Source organism: Myotis brandtii, unplaced genomic scaffold (assembly GCF_000412655.1).
Source record: "Myotis brandtii unplaced genomic scaffold, ASM41265v1 scaffold250, whole genome shotgun sequence".
Lineage (NCBI taxonomy): Eukaryota > Metazoa > Chordata > Mammalia > Chiroptera > Vespertilionidae > Myotis > Myotis brandtii.
In genome coordinates this window covers 1,508,232-1,534,057 of record NW_005359478.1, presented here as the reverse complement: position 1 = coordinate 1,534,057, position 25,826 = coordinate 1,508,232, and the positions used below count along the sequence as shown (strand labels likewise).

Sequence of the window (25,826 nt, the reverse complement as noted above, 5' to 3'; positions counted from 1 at the left end):
CCTGCCTGGGGGTCGGTGCCTGGGGATCCCGTCCGCATCCACTGCAACATCACGGTGAGGACCCCCTTGCGTGCGCCTCCACAGGAGCCCCCTCTCAGGGACTCCAGGTCCCCCCGCACAGCTTTTTTATCTCGGGAGACCTGGGAGGCCGAATCCCCCCTTGGGGCTCGCTCCTTCCCTCCAGGTCACACTGTGTCCGCCCCTGGAGGTTCTGCCGAGCACCCAGAAGCTTCCCCCTGGACCCTTCCTAGTGAGGGACACTCTGACACGCAGCGCCGCCACTGCCCCTCTCCACTCACCCACCCACATCCCCAGGCTCACGATTTGGGGTTCTCCACGGCTTCACCCTGCCACCTGGGAGTGCCCTTTGCTTCCCCTCGCGCTCATTGCCCGGTTCCAGGCCTCTGCCCCGACCTCAGCTGGAAGGACTTGGTCGGGAGCTCGACACGTTTCAGTGATGCCCCCTCTCACGGCACCTTTCGCTTAGGACTCGGCCACCTGTGAGAGCCCTGCCCAGGCGCCTGCTGCAGCCCCTCTGCCTCTGAATCTACCTGGTGGTGGTTTGCAGTCCGCTGACCCTCTCCTTCGGGTTCCCTTTCATTGTGGTGTAACCTCTAACTCTCCTTTTGCCCCAGCTGGGAGCAGATCGGCCACTCCCTCGCTGTTCCCTGAGGATATCTCCAGTTGTCCGGGGTTGTGTGTTGCCTTTCCTGGTAATGGTGGTCATGTTTGAGGACGATCCCGTTCCGAACAGAAACGGTTCCTTTTTTCCCCAGTGGACATCATTCCACCCTCAGCTCGCTGGGCTGGTGCACCCTCACAGACCCCTTGAAGAGGGCTGGCCGCTGGTACCCTGGGAGTGCCCGTACTGTGCGGTGTAGCACTTACACTACCTGCTGTGATCACGTGCGGCCCTGGTTGAGGACTCGGAGAACAGGACTTGATCCGGGCAGGCAGCAGGCTGCAAATGGGAGCAGTCTGGGGAAAGACAGGCTTGTGGATTGTGTGGGACTCTGGGTCCTGATTCAGTTGACATGGTTCCTGTTTTCTGTCCCTTTCCTTCATCAAACCGGGTCAGGGTTTGGCGAGGCAGGCCTCGGCTCAGATGGGAGGATGTCCCACCAAAACTCGCGTGTCCCACTTCTTCCTTCTTCCATCCCCGCCAACCACACACATCACCTTTTTTCCTACTGAAGTAGGAAGTTAAGATTGACGCACTAGGTGTGGCTTAGGTGAAGACAGGGGCATCTTGAATCATTTGTTTCCCTCCGGCGTGGAGGATTAGAACCATGGCGGAGCTGAAACCCCTAGTAAACGTGGAAATGGTTTCCTTGGCAGATGTGGAAACCTCAGGAGTTCATTTTGTTCCTGAATTTAGCTACTAATTCCTTACGGGTAGGTTTTCCCCCTTCTACCTGCCCTTCCAGTTGCCAGCGGCCATCTACTATCTTTGTCCCTAAAAGGAAGTTAATTTAGAAGGTTCTCGGTTAGACACCCTGTGGCCCCTGTAAAGGAGACTTGGCCTGAACTGGCCCCTTGGTTTAGGGAGAGGGGGAGTCCGGTCCGGCTGCATTTGGCACTGAGGCTCAGGAATGCTGGGAATGCTCGCAGCGTAGGCCTCTTCCAGCCTGCCATGTGGAGCCCTGCATCCTACGCCTGGACGAAGAGGGTGGCAGCTTCCCAAGAGAGAGGTGGGGAGAATTGGCCTTTGAGGGGTCCTGTTGGAAGTGGGGTGTGGAAATTCTGCTACCCTTTCACTTTTAGATTCTGGAGATACAATCTAGTTTTCAATCCCTGCTTCCGCAGTTAAACTGAAAGTGGTCTGTAGTCTGCTTTTTTCACATCAGTGTGATTGTGGTGAGGTGATCTGTTCCTCAGCTGATCGTGGAGCTTGAAAATCAGAAGAGGACTTGGTGCTGGGTGTGGGAGAACTTCAAGTCCAGAACCTGGATAAGCCCCTCACTGTTCTCAGAGTGTGGCTGTGCCGCTCTCTCTTCTCATGGCCTAGGGTTCCTCAGAAAGCTGCCGGATTAGATACTGACCTGCTGAGCTGGGCTTCCGTGAGCTGGAGAAAGAGCAAAGGAACTAGAAGTTTTGAGGAGTGGAGGGCAGGCAAAATGTAGCTTTTCCCAGAGCTGCCCATCTTGACCGCGCTCTCTGCTCTTTTTCCCGCCAGGAGTCATACCCTGCTGTGCCCCCCATCTGGTCGGTGGAGTCTGATGACCCCAACTTGGCTGCTGTCTTGGAGAGGCTGGTGGACATAAAGAAGGGGAATACTCTGGTAAGGGGGCCAGGGTGCTGAGGTTGGGCCCATATCTTGAAGGCGAACTGTGAAAGGGAGACACCTGGAAAGTGGGTGGTGCAGTAGGCTGAACTGTGGGGGCAGACTCCTTGGGGGAGTTGCTTGCAAAGGACAACGGGGGAGACCTATGCCAGCCCCAGGATGGGTCCAGTAAACTCTCCCACAGCTACGTGGTCCATAAGATTAGTGAACTAGGTACCAATTTGGGTTCTGAGCTAAGAGCTCATCCATGTACCTGTCCAGATTGGGATTGGAAAGGAGTATTTGATGTCACTGTGGTCCCCTACCCCCAGCTATTGCAGCATCTGAAGAGGATCATCTCCGACCTGTGTAAACTCTATAACCTCCCTCAGCATCCAGATGTGGAGATGCTGGATCAGCCCTTGCCCGCAGACCAGGTGAGGAGCCGAGGAGCTCAGGCCTTGTGCAGTTACCCCACAGACAGCACTCGGGCGATGGAGACAAATCTGCAGCAGTTCCTCTGCACCCGACCCTCCAAACACACACACACACGTGTTGTGACTCTTGGCTGCTTTTTTCCCCAGATGGGAATCTAGTTAAATGGGACGCTAATAGCTTCACCTATCAAAACTTACTCTCATGGGCGATATACCTTATGTGGAGAAGAGGGGGCGGGGGGCGGGGGGGTTCCAGTAGAAGTTGGTGGCCATTGGGGTCTCAGGCCCCTTGTTAAGAACCAAGAAGCAAGAATCCCTCTTGGGGAAAATAAACTGGGATTTGTGAGGTGGGTGACAGAAATAGCCACTCTGCTTCCCTTTTATACTTTGGCATATGGTAGGAGGAGAGTAATGGGCTGCTAGTGAAGTCATTGCCTGGGCTGTTGCTTCCACTCAGATCTGGCTGGTGGACAGGCTGGCAGCGTTATGGATGGGCACACAGCTTCCAGACCTGGGAGCTTGGGGGAGTAGGTGAGAGGTTGCATTCTAGGAAGCCACTGGGCTCTGATCTCCCACCTTTCCTCTCCCCACTGCAGTGCACACAGGAAGACGTGTCTTCAGAAGATGAAGATGAGGAGATGCCTGAGGTAGGCTTGCCACCTGAGGCAGCATTGGCAGGAAACTTTCAATCAGCAGCTTTGAGCATCCACAGTGTACAGAGCTCCAGGGTAGCCCTAGCCTGTTTTGCTCAATGGTTAGAGCATTGGCCCGTGGACTGGAGGGTCCTGGGTTTGATTCTGGTCAAGGACACATACCTCGGTTGCAGGCTTGATCCCTGGCCCCAGACGGGGCATGTGCGGGAGGCAACCAGTCCATATGTCTCTCTCATCGATGTCTCTCTCTGTCTCTCTCCCTTCCTTCCACTCTGTCTAAAAATCAATGGGAAAAAAAATATCCTCGGGTGAGGATTAACAGAGCTCCAGTCTAAACTGGGGAGGGAAAAATGCCAGTGAGTAAAGACAGATTTACTGACCTGGAGGAATGGCCAGTGTAATAGAGGAGACAGGGCACTCACATCCAACCACTGAAGACAGTTAAGTGCAAATCTGTTTATACTAAATAGCAACAAGTTAATTTCTTTTCCTTTTTCTTTTTTTTTAAATCCTCACCCGAGGATATTTTTCCATTATTTTTAGAGAGAGTGGAAGGGAGAGGGAGAGACAGAAAGAGAAACATTGGACTTGTTGCCTCCCGCACTAGCCCCGACCTGGGGCCAGGGATCCTGCCTGCAACCGAGGTACGTGCCCTTGACCGGGAATTGAACCCGAGACCCTTCCGACATGGGCCACTGCTTATCCACTAAGCCAAACTGGTCAGGCTGCAGCAAGTTAATTTCAGATGGCTTTGAGCAGGCCTGGGTTTGCATCCTGTATCTCCGAGGTTATCTTAACTTGGGAAGTTTACCTAATTTTACTAAGCTGCAGTTTCCCTATTTATAAAACAGAATTATGGTATCTACTATATATGGTTGTCTTAAAGATTAAATGAGGCATTGCATGTAAAATGCTTCATGCAGTACATAGTGCTAAACAATTTATCTGATATATTTTAAAAACATAGATATTTCTGCATAATATTACAATTAAGAACTTGAGCTTCGGAGCCAGACAGATTTGATTCGCATTTTAGCTCTGCTAATAGTTGTATGACTTTGGACATGAGAATTAACATTACTAGACCTCAGTTCCTTACCTGTAAAAAGGGGAGTAACGATAACATAAAGGCACGGTGGCTGTAAGAATTAACTGGGCTAGTGTGTATGGCATCCAGTATAGAGCCCGACATAATGAACGTTCGGCAATAATTAGGAAGTCAGTATCGCCGTGTCCTGCTGGAGCCAGATCACTTGGATTGCTTTGTCTCCAGGCATTGCATTAATGTCCCAGGTTCTATAACTTTGTTAAGGTCTTAAGACACAAAAGACTCATGACACATGAAACTTACTCCTGTCGAGAGTAGAGAGCCCTCTGCACCATCACCCAGCATCTAACAGAGGGTTCACATCCTGGATATGGGCTTTCCCATCATGCACAGTGGACTCTGTGTGACCTCTACCAAGCTCCCTCGCTGGGCCGCCTTCCTCATTCCCCTCTTGTCAGTGGTGCCTGTGCTGACTCAGGTCATGCACCTGGGCGGGCATGAGGTTTCTGATCCAGGTTCCTCCTTTAACCTGGAGTCCTGAGAATTCTTGGGTACAGTAGTCACCTGGTGAAACATGATCTCTCACAGTGTCAGGCCAAAGTCATTCTAGGAATTAAGAGCTGCTGCCAAGGGAGAGTTTTAGGAACGTTGGAGCAGGGTCAGGCTGGGAGACGAGAAATGAGTCTCTGCTTCCCTAGACCCGTACGTAGTTCTGCTGTAGGACTGAATGGGAGGGGGTTCGCCTTGTCCGTTAGGTTGTGGAGGGAATGGGGCTGGGAATTGTTGCCGGAACAGGAAGGATGCCGTGTTCCTTAGCTTGCTGGAGAGTCCACTGTTCCTTAACTTGCAGCTCTAGACCAAATGGGGCTGGGAAGGCGATGGCCCCTCTCCACAACCTGTGTTGGTTTTTCTCTATCCCATCCCACCTTCAGGACACAGAAGACCTAGATCACTATGAAATGAAAGAGGAAGAGCCAGCTGAGGGCAAGAAATCGGAAGATGATGGCATCGGAAAAGAAAACTTGGCTATCCTAGAGAAAATTAAAAAGAACCAGAGGCAAGATTACTTAAATGTACGTACCTTCTAGGGAGAGGCTGGGCCAAGGGGTGGTGGGTACTGGCTAGAAGGTGGTAGGCCATCACCTATCAGTCTGGGAGCAGTCTGTTTTCTGGAGTGAGTTATAGGTGTGCCTAATCCTTGCTCAGATCCTGAACAAGCTGCCAGACTGCCCCTAAGGTCTAGTCCAGCCGTGGGCAAACTACGGCCCGCGGGCCGGATCCGGCCTGTTTGAAATGAATAAAACTAAAAAAAAAAAAAGACCGTACCCTTTTATGTAATGATGTTTACTTTGAATTTATGTTAGTTCACACAAACACTCCATCCATGCTTTTGTTCCGGCCCTCCGGTCCAGTTTAAGAACCCATTGTGGCCCTCGAGTCAAAAAGTTTGCCCACCCCTGGTCTAGTATGTGTGTTTCCAAACCACATGACCCTGAGACGTTTGTCTTCCCTCCCTTGCAGGGGGCAGTATCTGGCTCGGTGCAGGCCACTGACCGGCTGATGAAGGAGCTCAGGGATATATACCGATCACAGAGTTTCAAAGGTGGTGAGTTTGCCTCAGGGAAGGGCCTGAACAGGAGCTTCTCTAAGGATACGAGCCAGAATGGAGCTCCTCAAGCCAGTGGCTTAGATTGGCTGCATGTCCATGGGGTGCACCTGGAGCCTTTGATATTTTTCTTCTCAGCCTGGGTGGATCCTCAACTGGACCATCCTACTAACACCTGTCTTCCCGCCTTCCAGGAAACTATGCAGTCGAACTGGTGAATGACAGTCTTTATGACTGGAATGTCAAACTCCTCAAGTGAGTGGGGACTCTGGGATTGGAAAGGAAGTTGAGGCCCAGTATGTGGGGAGCCACTGTGCTGGGAGTCTCGGGCAGTCCCAGGAGCAGGTGTGGGCAGTGGGGGTCGACACAAGGCTCCTGAGCTAGGACAAGGAGTCAGCCCAGACTCATTGCTTCATAGAGTTGACCAGGACAGCGCTTTGCACAACGATCTCCAGATCCTCAAAGAGAAAGAAGGTGCAGACTTCATCCTACTTAACTTTTCCTTTAAAGTAAGTCTTTTCCCTTCCAGCCCCTCCCTCCTGGCCGAGGCCTCCTTCTCCACCGTACAAAATTGTGGCAGATCCTGGCCTCCCCCGCTAATTATTGCCTTTGTCTCTCACAGGATAACTTTCCATTTGACCCACCGTTTGTCAGGGTTGTGTCTCCAGTCCTTTCAGGAGGGTGAGTGGCTGAGGGCAGCTCCTGTTACAGAAGGTGAGAAAGGGGCGTGAGCTTTTGCCAGGCACAACTGACTATAACCTTTCTTCCGCAGGTATGTGCTGGGTGGAGGTGCCATCTGCATGGAACTTCTCACCAAGCAGGTGAGCCTGTCTCTTGCTCTTGGTCAGGCTGGCCAGGGCAGGGCTCGGTGAGCTTCACCGCACACCTCTGTGGCTTTCGGGTGATGGGCTTCATGTGGCCCTTTCATTTCGCCAGGCAGAGCCCGGCACCCATTGACCCAGACAAACAGGTGGTGGCTATTCCGGGCGTGAAGGGCAGGACCCCTTCCACAGACACAGTTCCTTGCTGGAGAGCAGGTGTGAGGTGTCTGGGAGCTCTGCTGACTTGCTGCTCCCCCCGTTTCCAGGGCTGGAGCAGTGCCTACTCGATAGAGTCCGTGATCATGCAGATCAGTGCCACACTGGTGAAGGGGAAAGCACGAGTGCAGTTTGGAGCCAACAAAGTAAGGAGCCGGGGCTGCTGGATGGGCTGGAGCCAGTTATCATTTGGGCCACTAGCAGGCCCAGGCCGCCCTCTCTGAGGAGCCAAGCGGATGAGGCATCGGATGCATGGGCTTGGGACACCATGGTGGGAACAGGAGAGGGCCTTGGCCTGAGGGGCTGCCTAAGGCTTCGGGGAGGACACAGGTCTGGAACGGGAAGGCTATGGGATTGCATCCCCGAGGGGCCTACAGGTGGGGGCACTTCTGTTAACAGAGCACAAGTTTGGGTCTCTGGGTGACAGTTCATGGAAGGCGAGGGGCAGTAAAGCCGCAGCTGGCCATGGCCTGACCTGGCGGCTTCCTCTCCCCAGTCTCAATACAGTCTGACAAGAGCACAGCAGTCCTACAAGTCCTTGGTGCAGATCCACGAAAAAAACGGTGAGGCTGGAGCCAGGACTCGGGATTCGGACACTCGGAAGGCCTGAGGTTTTCCCTTCCAGCCAAGTAGCAAGGACCCCCTTCTGGTTTCTGAGCCTTTATCACCCATTAACACAGCACCTGCCCGTTACCCAAAGAAGGGCTAGAGGTGGCTACCCCCACTGCCTCCTCTCCAGAAAAGCACCAGCCACCATACCCCATGTGGCCTCGGTGCTGCCCCTTCCCGACCACCCTGTGAGAAAGCTCACCTCACCCTGTCATCTCGGGCTGGGCACAGCCTCTCCCCTTGCTTACGCTCTCCCCGTAGGCAGTCTCCCTGCCCCTGCACCTCTCCCCGCACTGGAAGCCCTGCCTAGGGTCATTTCACCTGTCACCCTGGAGTCTTCAGTGCTCGGGGCTGGGAGCAGGGACTTCAGCCTCCACCTCACTGTTGGGTTTCTTTGCAGGCTGGTACACACCCCCAAAGGAAGATGGCTAACCCTGGAGCGCCGCCCCCTCCTCCTTCCCCAGGCACCACTGGACCAATTACCTTTGAATGCTGTATTTGGATCTCACGCTGCCTCTGTGGTTCCCTCCCTCATTTTTCCTGGACGTGATAGCTCTGCCTATTGCAGGACAATGATGGCTATTCTAAACGCTAAGGAAAAAAACAAACACCGAACTGTTTCAAGTACTCAAGACTGACTTACAGACCAACCAACCACCTGGCTGGAACCCTTGCTAGCAGGCATTCTTATAAAAGAAACTTTTGAGCCTCCTTATATTGCTGGAAACTCAGCTGTGCTCCAGACTAGAGCCTCCTTACCTATGCTATGGATTTTTAATTTATTTTCTCTTATTTCATGTACACTGCTTTTTTTGGTTACAGTGTATGATGGATGTGTATGAAAAAAATGTATCTTTGGGAAAACAATTACAGTTTGTTAATTTGAAGATGCTGGTCTTGACTCATCTTTCTTTTTGTTCCCATATCCACCCCACCCCCATCCCCGAAACTATTTGGGTGGTGGGGGAGGGGTCGAGATGAGAGGCTGCACTTCACTGCTAAAGCCAGAGGAAGGTGGAGCTGAAGCACACGCCTGGCACTCAGATTCCGTCTGAAGCCTCTGGAGCGACCAGCACTCGTCCCCCTGGCATGCAGAGCCTGCCCTGCTGAGCCACGGTGTAGCAGGCTGAAATGATGACCTTAATTCTTAGGACTACTTTTCTCTTCTACTTGCAGATGTTTTCAAATTTCTAAGAACAAGGAAATGGGAAAGGAGGCTCACCAGGCTGCTGTTTCATGGAATTGCTTTTAAATGAGTTGAGTGGTGATGGAGGCGATCTCGTGTGTACTCAGCCTCTGGTCTCAGCAGTGTGCTCTGTATGCCACAACTCCGGTGTTCGCCAACCCCTCCCTCCCGGGAAACGGCTTCTGGCTAGCTTCTTTGCTCACCCTCCTCTCTGTCACTTCCCTTGGTCTCATAAGAGAAAACAGGTATAGCTCTGAAATTGGCTTGAAAAATTGTGGATTCTTTTCAAGCCACTTCCATAAGATGGGTCCTCTGGGAAGGTTAGCTTTAAGGGGGCTGTTGTGTACACCTGTGTCCCCACCCCAGGCTCTGGGAACTGCTGGGGCGGGGAGAGTGAGGTAGGAAGTCTGCGGGGCTGGAACCGGCAGTGCTGTGTTGTCTGTACATGCTGTTTAAAAGGAAGGGTATGAGGTCTGCGTTTGACACGTGCTGCCTGCCTCCCGTCAGTGAGCTTGCGTTGGGGTTGAGACAGGCTCTGAGGGACAGACTATGCCTGCAGACGAGGTGATGACCGCAATAACAAGCCAGGGATGGCTCAGTGACGATGCTAGTCTTAGCCCAGAATTGAGAGCGCTGCCTGGGCGCCTATACGATGTCAGTTCTGTAATGCTTTAACATTGGTCATTTCCCCCCATTTTCTTTTAAGGGATTAATGTCTTGCTGCTTCAGGTGGATGGAGAGTTCAACAGTCCCCCTCAATGCTGCTCTAACTCTACCCACACCCACCTGATATGGGGTGCTAAAGTTTAGATAAAGTGGGGACCCTAGGGGCAAACTTATTCCATAGAGCGGAAATCTGGTTTTCAAGGCCTTTGTGGCTTTCTTCTGAACTTATCACCAGCCCTGGCTGAAATGTAGATTGTGTTTTTAGTAATGTGTACTGTGAGCTGTCCTCTGTATAATGTATTTTGTAATGTATTTTTCTCATCTACCAAAGGATGAAACAAATAAAGTTATTTAAATAGTTTGGCTCTAATCAATTTTTTTAAAGAAATAATGGAGTCCCTGTTCCCCTGCCATAAGGGAGGCACCAGCTCCTGTGAGTTGTACAGCAACTCTCAGAGAACCCTCCACTTTTCTTGTCAAACCTAATATTCCCTTTATGACCTTAAGTTTAGGGTTCTCATGGCGTTACAAATCATGGGAGAATCAAAGCCATATCGTGAATCAGTTTCCTTCTAAGGCAAGGAGAAGTGAAACAGCTCTTTGAGGTCAGTATCCTACACCTCAAGTGTGAATGAATCTCCATCCCAGGCAGGGTCTGCCCAGCCCAGAGCCCGCAGCCAGAGCTGAATAAGAGCCTGAGACAGCTCACCTCACTGCCGTGGGTAGGGGAGGGCAGAGATGGGGAGAGGTGGCCAGACAGGAATCAATCACCCAAACTCGTGAACCGTGCCAACATTTATTCTCCATGGTGATGGCTCACTGGTTAAATGTTCCCCACCTGGTTCTACAATGGAATCCCAGGAAAATAAAGCCGTGGGCCTTTCCATTCTCCAGAATCTCCAGAATCTGTTGGAGCAATTTATATTGTGCTCCGGGGGCACAAAAAAAGAGACAGAAAATAAATACATGGCCACCTGAAGCTTCCCATGTAAGCTTCCTAGGTTTGGTTCAAATGTCCATACTGAGTGGGGAACTGAAGACACAAGACAAAGTTGAGACTTTTCTGAGAGGAGCTGAGGGTAAAGGCAAATGCAAATCAAATCAATCCTGGGCACCAGTGTGGCCTTGCGAGTGGAAGGGGGACACAGGTCAGGGCAGGCAGGGGGAGGGGGAGGGAGAGGGGGCACAAAGAATATATAAAGGAGGGAGGGAGCTGATGCTAGCTAGCCACATCATCTTAACTCTTCAAACTTCAGGATTTGTGGCTGCAAGAGAAAGAGAAAGTCTCACTGGGAAGGAAGGACCACCGCAGCCAGTCTACCCGACCCCTTGGGTAACTTCAGGTTGTTTTGTCTAAGCCTCTAAGGGAACGCCAGATAAATCCGCAATCCAGGCCTTGGCACTGGCCCGCAGCTGAGCCCTGGGGTGGGAGGAGAGGGAGCAGGGCTGAGTTAGATACGGGGCAGTTACCTCCAATTTCAAAGCGCCAGTGATCTTCCCTTTGAGGATGTGATGGGTCAGCTGATATGAACTCAAAATGCCTGCGAAACAAAACACAACAACAAAACCCTGGTGGCACTGGGTCAGGCGGGAGGAGCAAGGGAGGGAAGTGGGAGGCCGGGCCACGGGGAGATGCAGAGCAGCCCCTACAAGTCTCTGCTAGTTAGGGCTGCCTCCCCGCTGCAGGATAAACCGAGTTTTTTGGGGGGGGGGGGGGGGGGGTGCACGAGGAATATATAAAAGGAGGGGACATTATTACTGTTACTGGAATAATGACACGAATCTGGGATTTCACATTCTCTCTTCATATATATATATATATACACACACACATATATATATTTAAATTTCAGAGATGAAGGGAGGGAGGGAGAGAGAGAGAAACATCGATGAGAGAGAATCATTGATCGGCTGCCTTCTGCACACCCCTCACTGGGGATCAAGCCTGCACCCTGGGCATATGCCCCAACCGGAAATCAAACTGTGACCTCCTGGTTCACAGGCCGAAGCTCAACCACTGAGCCAGGTCAGCTGGGCGGATTTCACATTCTCTAATGGGAAATTCTGGGGACAGAAAAACTTCATCCTCTCTGCTCTGAGCATCTGCGCTAGAGGGAGAGAGGTCAGAAGCAGATGCTCTCACCATGAGCATGTTTACATGCTGGAACGAGGCAGGGCAGGCCGCCGGTCAAAATGTCAGCTCCTGCTGTCCTGCCAACCTCCGAATCTGGGACTGTCTGCGCATGAGACTGACCATGTTAAAGCCGGACCTCACTTCCACCCCTGGCCATGCCTTTCTTGCTGTGAGAGGTGAGGAAGTTCCTTTCACCTTTTTGAGCTTTGCTTTCCTCATCCATCCGGGGAGGACTGTCCACCGCCTGCCTGACCTCTCGGGCCATCTCCAAGTCCAGGAGGGAGCTCAGCACAGCCCACGTCTGGGCTGGGCACTCTGGCCCCTAACAACCACGCAGTCCCCTTCAGCCTGCCCCCAACTCCAGAGCCCTGGCCCTGTTCCCCCCAGGCTGGGCAATTACCCAAGATGACCTGTGGGTGGTGCTCCTGACCACTAGGCACCGTTCCCCTCAGCCTCCCAGGGGTGAGGGGGCCTGGGCCTACACTTGGGGAGTGAGTGTGTCTGTCTGTCTGTCTGTCTGTCTGTCTTCACCTCTGCTTCTCCTGATCCCCCAAAGCATTCTTTCATCCTTTCACAGAGTCGCTCCGCTTTCACCGGTTTTATGTACATTGGGTTTTGCTTAAGATTTCATGGGGAAAGGATTCTGTTACAGAAGAAAACTAGAATCTGAAAACAAATGGTTAGGTGGAGGGCACTGGGCTCGGGGCCTTCTGTTGATGTGCTGTTCCTTTAGACCAGCGGTTCTCAACCTGTGGGTCGCGACCCCTTCGGGGGTCGAACGACCCTTTCACAGGGGTCGCCTAAGACCATCGGAAAACACATATATAATTACATATTGTTTTTGTGATTCATCACTAGGCTTTAATTATGTTCCATTTGTGACAATGAAATTGGGGGTCACCACAACATGAGGAACTGTATTAAAGGGTCGCGGCATTAGGAAGGTTGAGAACCACTGCTTTAGACAGAGCAGCTCTGGCAGAAGCAGGGGTGAGAAGCCTGCCCTCCCTCCCTGCACCCCGAGAGCTAAGCCTTTGGACAGCACCTGCTGGGGCCCGTGGAGCCCAGGTGTGAAAACTAATACCCAAGAGGCAGCTCTGCAAGAGGCAGATGCCAAAAACCGGGGAAAGATCAAATGACTAGAGGCTTAAGGGTACCCTGAGGGCCTTGGCTGCCCCCACACCCTCCCCCACTGAGGTCCTGGGGGCAGACAGAGCATCTCCCATCCCTGAGTCCGGGGTTGGGGGGGGGGACGGGAGGGGGGGATGTTGGAGGGCATCTTACCTTTCCTCAGCATGAAAGGCTGAGTCAGAGGGGGGATGGTCCAGAAGTCATCACTATCCAGGCTGCGCAGACACTGCACCGGGAGGGTGGCCGACTGGCCAAAGTCGATGAACAAGACCACAGCCCAGGTATCCACCCTGTCCACTACCCAGCACCTGGCCAGAGGGAGGGAGGAACGGAGGGCTGTTCCACCTGGCGGCATGCACGGCGGTCCGTCACAAAGAGGCTCAGAGGTCAAGGCTAACGGAGCCGAGTTTCCTTCGTTCTCCCCTTCCTCGGGCAGAGAAGTGATCATAGTCACAGATCTCGGGAGAGGAAGCAGCAAGAAAGAAACCAGAGTCCCGAGGAGGGAGAAGGGAAGGAGCGTCTGTCCGCCGGCCTCTCTCACACTGTCCAGCCTTAGGCCGTCCACCCCTGCCGGGCACATACCTGTTCCAGGCCCGGCCGTACGTGCCCAGGTGGTACTCAGCCAGGCAGCGGGCCCCGCGCTGCACGGCTGCGTCCTGCAGGTAGGGCTGCTGCTCCTCCGCCTCGGCCAGGGTGCTGAAGAGCGCCTGCATGTTCTGGTGCAGAGTCTGCAGGTGGCACACATGCGCGGGCCTCACTGCCTGCAGCACATCCCACATCTGGCTCTGCAGGCGTCCCCTGCTCGGCCAGCACCACTGACCGGCCCCCAGGGAACCAAGGTCCAAGGCGGGAGAGAGGAAGACTCGGGACCCGGGGGGTTAGAATGCACTCGTCTGGACGCCGCCGCGGACCGGCCCATCACCACACCCACCCCGGGAAGGCTCTGTGAGGAGGCGCCGAGCCCACGGGGGCCACCAACAAGCCCATACCTCCGTGACGTGCATGGCCCAGAAGAACGGGGTCCGAGGGACAATACTGGTCACCAGCAGCCCCACGTCCCCGCCGGTGTGGCAGATGGTGGCCAGCCAGCCCAGGTCGCGGAAGCATTCCCTCAGGAGCGGCACCAGGAAGGAGCCTCTGGGGGAAGAGCCGTGGGACACGGGGTGAGCGAGTGAACGAGGTGACCAACCTGGTCCTGGAGGAGGCTGGGCAGGGCCAGGCAGGATGGTCACCCTGGGTCAGGTCCACCCCTCCAGGGAGGGGATGAGTACATAACGCAGAACGAAGGCAGCACCAGGGCAGCAGGGAGGGGAGAGGGAGATTGGGAAGGGGGGCGGGTCCTGGAGGAAAACAAACACACACCCAGGCTCCCACAGACAGGTCGGCCCTCATTGGGCCGACCACCTGAAGCAGGGGGTGGACTGTCCAAAACCCAGGACACGTCTTCAATCCCCAAATCGCTCCTCCTGTGTCTACTTCATGCCCAACTCCAGCCTCCCACCCACTAACTCCATCACCTAAGGCACCCGTGTGGTCAGCAAGGCAGACCTGCTGCCGTGGAAAAACACACAAACCACTCGTCCTACAGCATGCTCCCATCCGAGATGATCCCGGCATCTCTGACATGACGAATGGTGTCCACTGTTAAAGCAGACGATGTGGTGGGCATGATGGCCGCATGGGACCCGGGGTGGGGGACAGCCACAGGCCTTCACTGTCCCAAAACGGAAACAGATTGTCTTAGGTCCCTGTGGGTCTGGTGCTGGAGCTCCTGAGAACTTAACTCCCACACGGGGACCACCCCTACCACCCTCTAGGGACGGAATGCTGTTTGCAGGCGCCGCTTGCTCTGGTGGGCCCTGCACCCCTCCACTGACCTCATTTCCATGGGGACTGCAAATAAGGGTGTCCTCCGTCTCGCTGTCTTTCGGGGGTCACCGGGAGCTTTGGGGGTGAGCTGGAGATAAGCTGGAGAGCAGGAGAGTGAGTCTTGGAGGCACCAGAGCTGACCCTGCCCCCCTAGACGCCCTGGCCCCACCCTCAGAGGTAGGACAGGATGGGCCACTCGGCCTCGTCCTTCCACACCTCAGCCTCTAGGTCAGTGGTTCTCAACCTTCTGGCCCTTTAACCCTTTGCGGTCGTATTAAATTTGGACATGGGTGTCGTACTGGTCGGAATTAATTTCCATTGAAAGAGCAGTGATACATAACATGCAAGATTATGAAGGATAAACAAGATTTATTAATTCTATTTTGGAACTACATCACTACTAGTAGAATCACTACAAACGTTATCACTTTCTATGTCAGAGTCAGTATTCAAGATGCCAAAATAAAACTCTTCGTCGTTACTTTCTTCTTTCGGTAACTTTCTTTTTGCCATTTTGGAGTATTATTTTGAAATATCTTAACAAGCGAGAATGCCTAATTACAGTTAAACGTAATTTGTAAAGCTTTATTGAAATTCTGGCGAAGTATCTCCGAAGCTTGTCGATTTCTTCACTCTCAAAAGGCGACTGACTCGCCACGGTGTTTTGCATGGCGAGTGTGGAACGACCGCGTTTGTTTATATTGAGTTTCGATATCTCCGATTTGTCGGGGCAATGTTTTGGTTCGTGACAAGGTCGCTTAGACACTTAAGAGCTTTCAGAGAAATTATGAACTGATACATGAATGAATAGAGTTAAGATTCGTACCGTTCCTTGCTGTGGTGGCTGAGAGCAGACATACGGCCGCAAAGGGTTAAATACAGTTCCTCATGTTGTGACCCAACCATAAAATTATTTTCGTTGCTACTTCATAACTGTAATGTTGCTACTGTTATGAATCGTCATGTAAATATCTGATATGCAGGATGGTCTTAGGCGACCCCTGTGAAAGGGTCGTTCGACCACCAAAGGGGTGGCGACCCACAGGTTGAGAACCGCTGCTCTGTATCTTCAGCTGGGTGGGGAGGGTGTGCTGCCTGATAGTCATTAATCAAGAAAGCATCCTGGAGGAATAAACTGGGGTATTTCCCCCACGGAGAGGCCCACAGGGGGAGGGGGCAGAGCTGAAAGAGGGGCTGGGAGAATTGAGTCAGGCGTTGGGAAGACACGTCCTGGGGACACGGGATCTCACCAGCGATTTCGGCAAATCCTCGACGGGAAGGCCTCTCCAACACCTAGGGAGAAGGAGACAGGCATCGCTCAGGCGTGGCAGCAGTTATTCTATCGATGTGTACGTGGAGTCACTCCAAGTGGACTTGGAGGCAAAGTGTCACAGCCCCTGCACCGCCGCCGGCGTCCGCTGAGTCTGACACCCACTCACGCTCTTTCTCGCTTGGACCCTGAGCCAACCAGGAGAAGACGCTCAGAAACAGGGGAGGGGGGGCAGGCAGCTGCAGGGGGGCTCCCGCAGGACTCACAGTCCCAAAGGCCAGACTCGGAGCCCCTGGGGGTCCCTGCTGGACCTTCTTGCGGGGGGGAGGGGGGGGAGGTGGGAACGGTTACACTGGAAGCCGGGTTACGTGGAGACAGAAAGGTCTGGGTGCCCTGCGCCTCACTACAGCCCTGCAGCCCCCAACCCATGCTGGTGCCCCTTCCCACTGTCCTCGCCTGGAAAACGCACCCCTGCTTAGAGCCATGTCTCTGCCTGCCCTGCTGCTCCCCTGCTCTGGCCACTGACCGCTGCCAGCGAGCCCCTGTGGCCCCTGTTCTCTCCTGGACACACGCTACAGTCCCACCTGAGCCCCTCGTAAGCTTCCTTTCCGCTTCGCCAAACGGACGACTTCACGCCTCTTCAGACCCACCCCACTCCCCACCCCACCGACGAACCTGCCTCTTTACCAGGTGAAAACTGGCAGCAGTGGGACGGGAGGTCCCCCCTTCTCTCCATACAAGCCCCTACCCGCCCTCTCCGCCATCCCTCCTGCTGCCCTGGCCACCAGGTACCTGCCCTAACACTCTGGGTCTCACACCGTCTCGCCTTCTCAAGGACAGCAGCCCTGAGGGCGTGCCCTCTTCCTCCCCCATGGCTCTGTGGACGCCTCCCACCAGGAACATGCCCTGTCATCCATGTTTGAGACCCTGGCTTGACCGCCCTCCCCTCTAGCTGCCAGCTTCCTCTGCTCCGCCGCTGGCAGTGCTGTCTCCTGTCTGCTTCCCCACCTGACATTTCCCCGCAGCACAGTCCAAGGAGGCCGCCTTGAAACCGCTCGCACCAGGTCAGCGTGACCTGAGAGCTGCTGCATCCTCATGTTCTCCGCGCTGAGCTCACCGGCGGTTTTCCACCCACTCCCTCTTCCTAGAAACACTGCTCCCCTGGCCTTCCTTGACATTGCACACGTCCGGTCTTCCTCATCTTTCACTGGCTGGCCCTCTAATATATTTTAATTGATTTCAGAGAGGAAGGGAGAGGGGGAGAGAGCTAGAAGCATCAATGATGAGAGAGAATCATTGATTGGCTGCCTCCTGCATGCCCCGTACTGGGGATCGAGCCCACAACCCAGGCATATGCCCTGACTGGGAATCGAACTGTGACCTCCTGGTTTATAGGTCAACGCTCAACCACTGAGCCACGCTGGCCAGGCTGACTGGCTGGCCCTTGAAATGAGCCGACCCAGCCAATGCCGGCCAACCCCAGGAATTGGTCCGCTCTCCCATCTACCTTCTCTCCAAGGTCCTCTCCAGTTCTGTGGTTTTAGGAATCAACAGATTAACACAAAATCAGACCTCCAGCCTTAATCGCTCTCTGGAATTCAACTCAAATGTAGAGATGTCTGCTCCACCGGACAACTAAGAGGTACACGAACTCAGCAGGTCTAAACTAGACCCTGCACACGCCGCCTCGCCCCAGCTCTCTCGACTTCACAAATTACATCACTACCTACCCAGTGGCTCAGGCCACGTTCATCTCTCTCCCTGGCTTCCCTACACCAGACTCATCAGCAAGCCAAGCCGCCTCTTCTTCCAAAACACACCAGAACCCACGGGCTCCCCCCTATGCGTATCTGCCGCCAGGATACAAGCCATTGCCACCGCGTCCCAGGACCATAGCAACATGGTCCACAGAGTTCCTGCTGCCACACTGGCCCCAGAATCCAGTCGCCACCCAGCAGATACAATCTCTCACCAACGAAAATTCAATTCACATGACTCCCCCGATTAAATCCTTCCAACCTCTTCCCATTGTGCTTGAAAGTAAAACCCAGCCTCTTGGGCTCCTCGAGGATGCCACGCTAGGACCCTCCTTCCCACTGGGCTCCTCTCTGCCCTCTGCCCCTCCTCCCGCCGCATCACACCCTGGGGCCTTTGCAGGTATTGTGGCTTGAAATTAAGTGTTCTTCCTGTCTTTACAGGAGGGGCTCTGATTTGTCCATTCAGATCTCAGGTGACACGTCACTTCCTCACAAAGAGGCCCCCCTGAAGACCATCTAAAGAAGTGAGCCCCCTCGCATTCATCACATCAGCTTATTTTAATTAGTGCGTAGGGCTGGCATTTTCTTACTTATCGGTTACTGTAGGTCTCTTCCCACTGGAACACAAATATCATGAGAATAAGAATCACATTTGTCTTCTGACAATTACACGGAGGTAGCCCGGGGCCTAGAACGCTCCCCAGTGCCTATTAAGCTCTCGGTAAACAGATGTTGGGTGAATGGATGGATGGGGTGGGTGGCTGGATTAATGGAAGGGATACGAGGAGGAGGAGGAAAGGGGAGAATAAGAGAGAGGGAGGGCGGGAGAGAGGAAGAAAGGAAGGAAGGAGAAGTTATGGACTCCTGGGGCAAGTTATGAACTCTCTCAGCCTCGGCTTCCTCTTCTCCTCCATGAATCACATCTGCACTGATGTGAAGATGTACTCGGGCTCGTGTTGGTTCAGGACACGACATGAAGAAGGTGCTTAACAGATAGGAGCGGGATGAGAATATGGCCACAGGTGCACGTCGCCCAGAAACAAGCCTCAGATGCCAGGGTGCGCGTGTCACCAAGGCGGCCCCCCGGGAGCGACAGAGAGCGGGCGGCATCTCAATCTCTGCCAAACCGGACGGTTTAAATTAAGTTCCATCGCTGCTACGAGCACAGGGACCCTCATGCCCAGAGCAATCCACTCCTGGTTCCAGAACTGACAGGTCTCCTTCACTGTGGGCTGGTGACTTGCTCCTCATCTGCAGGACGGGAGAGTAACAGCACCGGCTGCTGTGACTGAGTTTGCACAACAACGCGGTTAGCAAGAAGCCTGCAGAGCGAGCCCTCCGCAGCGGCTAACTCCCTGTCAACCACGGAGACCAGTCCGATCTGCATGTGGAACCTTCGGCCCCACCTGTGCACCTGCAGCAAGACAAGGTGACCGTGCAAACACCTGCCCCCCAGCCAAGCACAGGTGACTGTTTATTTAAAATCTCTTAAGACAGCCCCGAGTACCAACCCCGAGAACCAATTCTCAGCGACGGCTTCAAGCTAAAAATCATCATCAATATGTAAACACGTTCAACCGTTCTTGTCTAATTATTACTCCCTAATGATTTCAGAGATAAATATAACAAGCCTTTTCTGACAGTTTGTGAAATTAAGTTTCAGAGGAAAATATGCTATTATCATCCAGCCACCGTAGCATGTCGCCCAGAAACAAGCCTCGGATGCCAGGGTGCGCGTGTCACCAAGGCGGCCCCCCGGGAGCGACAGAGAGCGGGCGGCATCTCAATCTCTGCCAAACCGGACGGTTTAAATTAAGTTCCATCGCTGCTACGAGCACAGGGACCCTCATGCCCAGAGCAATCACCGGCTGTGAACGGGCGCTTTACTTTGTTCTGGGCACTGCTACCAGCTGGCCAAGTGTCCTAAGGGGCAGCAGACTCCAGAACGATGCCGGCGAGTCTGAGCAGTGGGAGAGAAGACACCGGGCACACAAAGGTCAGTGGCCAGAAAGCACTGGGGTGGATGGGGGGGTCCATTGGTTCCCCGACACTAGGGGTGGGGAACGATTGGCCTTGCGGACCCATGGGCCCGCCCCCCCACACACACCATAAGGCCTGCAAAATCATTCGGTCTGGCCCTGCCAAGGCATTAGGAATTCATTAAATGTGTGACCGAACAGAGCAGGCTGATTTCTAAGCTGATAATTTTGTGTGGCCCAAGAATGATGTTACACGGTAAATATCCAAATGGCCCTTTGGCGGAAACAAGGTTCCCCACCCCTGCCTGACACACACCAGGGAGAAGCCCTCGGTCCACTGCTCAGCAGGGGCGCAGGCCTCACCCGGAACAGTGGCAGCTTCCCTGCCCGCGGCCTCTGGGTCGACTGCTGCTGGTCACTCGGGGCCATGGGCTTTGAAGGCCTCTCACCCCACCTAGGGAACCGCACCAGGGCCACCAGAAGGGCGCATCTTTGTGGAAATGTGACATTTACAGCGTGAGCCCTCAACAGCTTTCCTCTCCCCCAGGTTATGCACTCTGTGCTTCCGCTATGGGCCAGGCACCGAGCAACAAAGGCGAATGACGCAGACCCCGTTCTCAGGAAGCCCACGTTCAGTCGCCCCACAAATATTTATAAAATGTGTACCTTCCAAACACTGCCATTAGGTGCTCACACTTGGATGGAGGCAGCAGACAGTACGTGTACAAACAGGTATATCACCAGGGGCCACAGGGCCATGCAGAAGCACAGGCGAGGGGCAGGGATGAAGGGTGTGGGAGGGGAGGTGGGGTGACAGCTAAACAGGACCTGAATGAAGTGACAAAGCCAGCCCCGTAGACACCTGGGAAAGAGCCTGTGGGCTGAAGGCGGCGGGTCCAAGGCCAAGGTGGGCATGAGCTGGGCGTGTTTGCAGAACAGCACTGGGGCGGGCGTGACAAGACACTTTCATTCTTACCTGGGGCACCTGTGACAGGTCTTCCTGCTTCCACTCTGGTCCCTGGAAGCTATTCTACTGGGTCCCTTTAAAACTTAAGTCCCGGTGAATGGCTGGACAAACAGTGACACGTCCATACCACAGAACACCACTGAGCAATGAAAAGAGAACTGCTGATGGTGCAACCACACGGGTGAATCTCTTTGACATTCCGCCGAGTGGAAGCAGCCAGACAGAGATGCACATACAGCAGGATTCCACGGACACAAAACTCTAGACAACGCTCATCTGACGCGACAGAAAGCAGATCGGCGTTGCCAGGGACGTGAAGGGGGACTGCTGATTGGGAAAACACAGGAGAACCTAGTGGGTGATTAAAATGTTCTAGATTGGGTTGTGGTGGTGGTTATATGGCTTCGTACTGTAAACCCTAAGGACTAAGAAGGGCTCCTGGTGGCTACTCGGTCTTAAAAAAACAACAGAGCCTGGCAGCCATTTCTGCCCAGAGCCTAGCAGCCATTTCTGCCCAGAGCCTAGCAGCCATTTCTGCCCAGAGGCCTCTCATGCAAACAGCACTTCCCAGAGAAGGCTCTGGGCTGAACTGCCCGTGTCCACTGAAGGGCCTGCCTGCACGGTGCTTCTGACCTCTGAGCCAGCCCTTAAAAGTTCTTGGAGTCCTATTTCAACCAATAGGACTGAGGCTTTCCCCATCCAATTGGAGCTGCACAGCTCCAACCAATCAGAGCAGTTCTATTCTGACTCATCAGGGACGAGGGGCCAGGAATTCTGGCTATAAGCCAGCTCCCCTCTGGCTCTGGGGGTGCCCATTTTCCACCTAAGACTGAAAACTGGGTTTACTGGCTGAAGATGGTTCAGAGAGGGCAGCATGGAGCCGACCTGCAGACCGTGGCGGGTGGAGTGGGACAGACTGGGGCAGACACCGCAGAGTGGGCCATGGCAGAGTGGAGCTGCCCAGCTGGAGAGGCCTGGTCCCAGGACCACTGGCTCGGGTAGCCGCAATGCCACCCTGCAGCATGGTGGAGCTGTTTGCACCGCAGCGGCCATGCTGCACTAATGCGGAGCTGTTTACACCCAAGTTTCCTTCTTCACTGCACCCCAAATTGTGCATTCCTGTTGGTATTTGAATTGGCACCAACGACCATCTGCTGACATTACATATGTCAAAATTCATCAAACTTTATGAAGCCATACTTCACTAGTATACTTAATACTTCAATTAAGTTGGTGTTTTAATGTAAATTGGTTAATTCTAGTTACCTTGCTCCCTGCCCAAACTCTCTCTTTTTTTTATTCCTCACCCAAGGATATTTTTCCATTATTTTTAGAGAAATGGGGAGAGACAGAGAAATATCAATGTGAGAGACACACATTGATTGGCTGCCTCCTGTACCTGCTCCTACCAGAGCCAGGGATCGAGCCTGCAACCGACGTACGTGCCCTTGACCAGAATCGAACCCGGAACCCTTCCGATTTGTGCACCGGTGGGGTCCCTTGGCCTGGCCTGCACCCTCTCGCAATCTGGGACCCCACCCTGGCCGGGGAGGGACCGTGGGAGGGCTCCAGGGCATGTCCGGTCCATCTCACCCAGTCCTGACTGGCTGGACCCCAACAGCAAGCTAACCTACCGGTCAGAGCATCTGCCCCCTGGTGGTCAGTGCATGTCATAGCAACTGGTCGAATAGTCGAAGGGTCGGAGGGACAATTAGCATATTAGGCTTTTATATAGAGAGATGTAAACATCAATCACAGATGAATTAAGTTATGTATTATGATTGATCATTTTCATTCTTACACAATCTTTGCCCCAGGAATTAACTGCTTTTTCCTCCCTCCATTTACTACTTGGATTTTCTTAAATCTCTGGCTCAGTTTTCCCACCCACCAATAGCTCTTTATCATACCTCTCCACTCAATTTTCCATTTTTCTTCATGCAACTATTATCCTGCAGTCTCACACCATCCTGCTCTGTCCTGGACTGGCTGCTGCACAACTCTTCTACCCCTCTGTCATCATCTCGGAAGTCTCAGACCCCTCTCCTGGGTTGGATCTCCTAGATCACCTGGTTGTTTAGCTTACTGCTCCATTTTATTGGAGCACATCCCTCCGTAGCTTTCTGAGAACAGGTACATGAGGGGTATATTTCTGAGATTCTACATTTCTTTTTTTTTTTTTTTAAGAGAGAATGGATTTGTGGTTGGCCATCATCTTCCTGCAGAATTCAACGACACCACACAATCCCATACCCTTCCATGTAGATTCTCATTCTGAAGCTTTATCCCAGAATTCTAAAATATTTCTATAATGTGCCCCGGGTGTCCGTTTTTATTTTCCCGTCACTTATCCTGGGCACCCATTGGTGGTTCTCACTCTGGAAACTCATATCCTTTACTCCTGAGAGAGTGGATGCCACTTGATACTTTCTCCCTCGTGTGACCTGAACTCTTCCTGGATGTGTATGTTGCACTAGTGAAGCTGATTCCCCAATTGTACCTTCTCTCCTCTTGAAAACAATTTTACTACAAAATATTCCAACTGATAAATCCTCTCCCCAAAAAGCATGATAAGACTTGACACAATTGTGAAAAACAACCATTTCAGGCCCTGGCTGAGTGGCTCACGTTGGGTTGGAGTATTGTCCTGGGTTCAATTCCCAGTCAGGGCACATACCTAGGTTGTGAGTTCAATCCCTAGTTGGGAGGCAACTGATTGATGTTTCTTTCTTTCTGTCTATCTATCTCTTCCTCCTTTCCTTCCTTCCTCCCTCCCTCTCCCCTTTCTTCTCTCTAAAATCATAAAAATATACCCTACAGGGAGGATTAAAAACACAAAACAAAAACAAAGACAACCGTTTCAGGATTCTGGAAACTGATCAGAAACATACAACAAATGGAGAGGGTCTATTTTTAAAGTTTGCTCAGTGGTTAGGGCGTCGGCCCAGACTCAAGGGTCTCAGGTTCGATTATGGTTAAGGGCATGTACCTCCATTTCAGGCTTGATTCCCAGCCCCCCTCTCTCACACTGATGTTTCTCTCTCTCTCCCTCCCTCCCTCTCCCTGGCTCCCTCCCACTCTCTCTCTAAAAATCAATGGGGAAAAAATATCCTCAGGTGGAGGATTAACAACAACAACAGAAAGTTTCCCTAATTTCATCCACAGCCCCCCGATGAGGAGCACCAGCCCCCAGAGCACGGAGAGCCTGGAACATGTACCTGCAGCTCCGGGGGCCGCCTGGGAGAGCTTCTGCAGGGATTCACATACAGTGTCCGATTGTGGAAGAGCGTCCCATTCAGCTCCTGGACCGCAAGCGCCACTCTCTGCACGGAGCCCAGGTCCACGAACGCGAAGCTGCAAGGAAGGACACAGGGCAGCTCTGAGCACATCCTGCCGGAGCTGCGGGAGGCAGCCAAGCCCCAACGCAGGTACTCTCCTCCCCTTCCAGCCAGAGGGGGGCGCTGCAGACACACAAACAAGTCACTGAGGCCCAGGCTTGGGCTGGGCTGAGCAGCAGGGATCAGAAGACGTGTGTGCGTGCCCTGACCAGTTTGGCTCAGTGGCGAGAGCGTGGGCCTGTGGACTGAAGAGTCCTAGGTTCAATTCCGGTCAAGGGCATGTACCTTGGTTGCGGGCACATTCCCAGTAAGGGGGTGTGCAGGAGGCAGCTGATCGGTGTTTCTCTCTCATCGATGTTTCTAACTCTCTATCCCTCTCCCTTCCTCTCTGTAAAAAATCAATAAAATATTTTTTTTTTTTAAAAAAAAAGAAGACATGTGTGTGTTGACTCTGCTGCTAAACACCATCTGGCTACATAGGGCTTGGGGTTTCTTTCCTACTACTCCCCCCAAAGGTCAAAGCGCTCTTACTGCCCTGAAAATAAGAAAGGGGAGATATGAGTAGGCCCAGTTTCCAGGGGCAACCAGGCTACGGATGGTCTGGTCATCTACCTCAAGTCAAAAACAGAGCAAGGATGTTACAAAGATAAATCCAGGCCTCTGGACTCCTAAACCAAGGCTGTGTGGGCCATACAAGTCCAGGGGGGCTTCCAGATGTCACTGGGCCAAGTCCCAGTGGGTGTGGGCCTGGGAGCTCAGCGGCCAGCATGCAATGTCCGTGCATCAGCAGAATGGACCAAAAGGAAAGGAGTCGCTTCCCAAAGAAAACACAGGAAGTGCCGTCATTACCATTTGTAGCCACTCTGGACCCTATGGACACGGAGAGGGTTGAAGTCCTTCAGCAGGTACCGAATTTCCTCCTACAAAGGCGGGGTTTGCAAGAGAAAGAGACTCAGAGACAAAAGTTACAACTGGTTCTCAAGGTTTCAGACCCCCAACCAGCCAATCTGTAACCAGCGGAACACATACTTCATGGAAAGCCTATGACGTGCTGTGTGTGCCGGGTTTTGTGCTGAGTGATGCAAATACAGAGGCAAGAAAGACATGTCCTGCCTCCAAGTGAAGCTCATCGGTCCAGCGGGGCTACAGACAAGACAGTCAAGTGAACAGACCACGGGGCAGAGTGAAGTCTGAGTAAGAGAGGTGCAGGCCAGGGGAGGGCAGGCAGTGTGCTGAGGGACAGGGCTTTTGTCTCTGCTCAGCCTCCCCTCAAGCTGCTCACACACCTTCTCTGCAAGTCTCCCGCCCACTTTCCTCATGGAAGCCTGGCCTCCGCTCGCCCAGGGCTCCGGCCACCTTCCCCTCTCTGGGCATTTCTCCACACCTGCTCTCAAGCCTTCCTCCTCCTCTGCCCTCCGGCTGCCTCCCTTCCCAGTGGCTACTCCTTCCACTGGGCTAGCGAGGGCCCCTCATTCCACATACACACCACCCCCTTTCTTTGAGCTAACGTCTCCAGGAACCTGATGGCCTTCTGAGCTACACCCTACTTTTCTGCCACATCATCTCCTCCTAAGGCCTCTGTGTCCTCTCTGCCCACTCCCTCCTAACTACCCGCAGTCTGGCTCCTGCCCTACTAAAAATGCTTTCTTTTTTTTAAATTTTGCTTTTTTGTTTGTTTTGTTAGTCCTCACCATGAGGGAGTGGAAAGGAGGGAGGGAGGGAGAGAGAAACATCTATGTGAGAGAGTCACATGGATAATTGTCTCCCGCACACGGGGCAGGATCAAACGTGTAACCCAGGTACATGCCCTTGACTGAGAATTGAATCCACGGTGCACAGGCCAACACTCTAACCACTGAGCACACCAGCCAGGACG

General features: G+C 53.2%; 2 protein-coding genes across 2 annotated transcripts; one reads left to right on the top strand and one right to left on the bottom strand.

The window, feature by feature from the left end:
- Positions 1 to 6: 6 nt before the first annotated feature.
- On the top strand, positions 7 to 8,540 carry UBE2Q1 (ubiquitin-conjugating enzyme E2Q family member 1; the record flags this gene model as incomplete). The annotated part of the gene is made up of 13 exons (XM_005867493.2): positions 7 to 54; positions 2,177 to 2,281; positions 2,596 to 2,700; positions 3,297 to 3,347; positions 5,334 to 5,474; positions 5,923 to 6,007; positions 6,202 to 6,262; positions 6,426 to 6,516; positions 6,630 to 6,688; positions 6,780 to 6,828; positions 7,095 to 7,190; positions 7,541 to 7,607; positions 8,054 to 8,540. Coding segments are annotated over 13 exons (990 nt in total), but the record flags the coding sequence as incomplete, so codon positions are not given.
- Positions 8,541 to 10,282: 1,742 nt separating this feature from the next.
- Positions 10,283 to 25,269, bottom strand: TDRD10 (tudor domain containing 10). The gene is made up of 10 exons (XM_014540643.1): positions 25,237 to 25,269; positions 24,800 to 24,870; positions 23,831 to 23,966; positions 15,890 to 15,932; positions 14,648 to 14,738; positions 13,760 to 13,907; positions 13,353 to 13,498; positions 12,924 to 13,078; positions 10,976 to 11,046; positions 10,283 to 10,770 (listed from the first exon to the last, which is right to left on the bottom strand). The coding sequence occupies exons 1-10, from the start codon at positions 25,267 to 25,269 to the stop codon at positions 10,738 to 10,740; spliced, it is 927 nt and encodes a 308-aa protein (XP_014396129.1). The 3' UTR covers positions 10,283 to 10,737.
- Between the last annotated feature and the right edge of the window lie 557 nt (positions 25,270 to 25,826).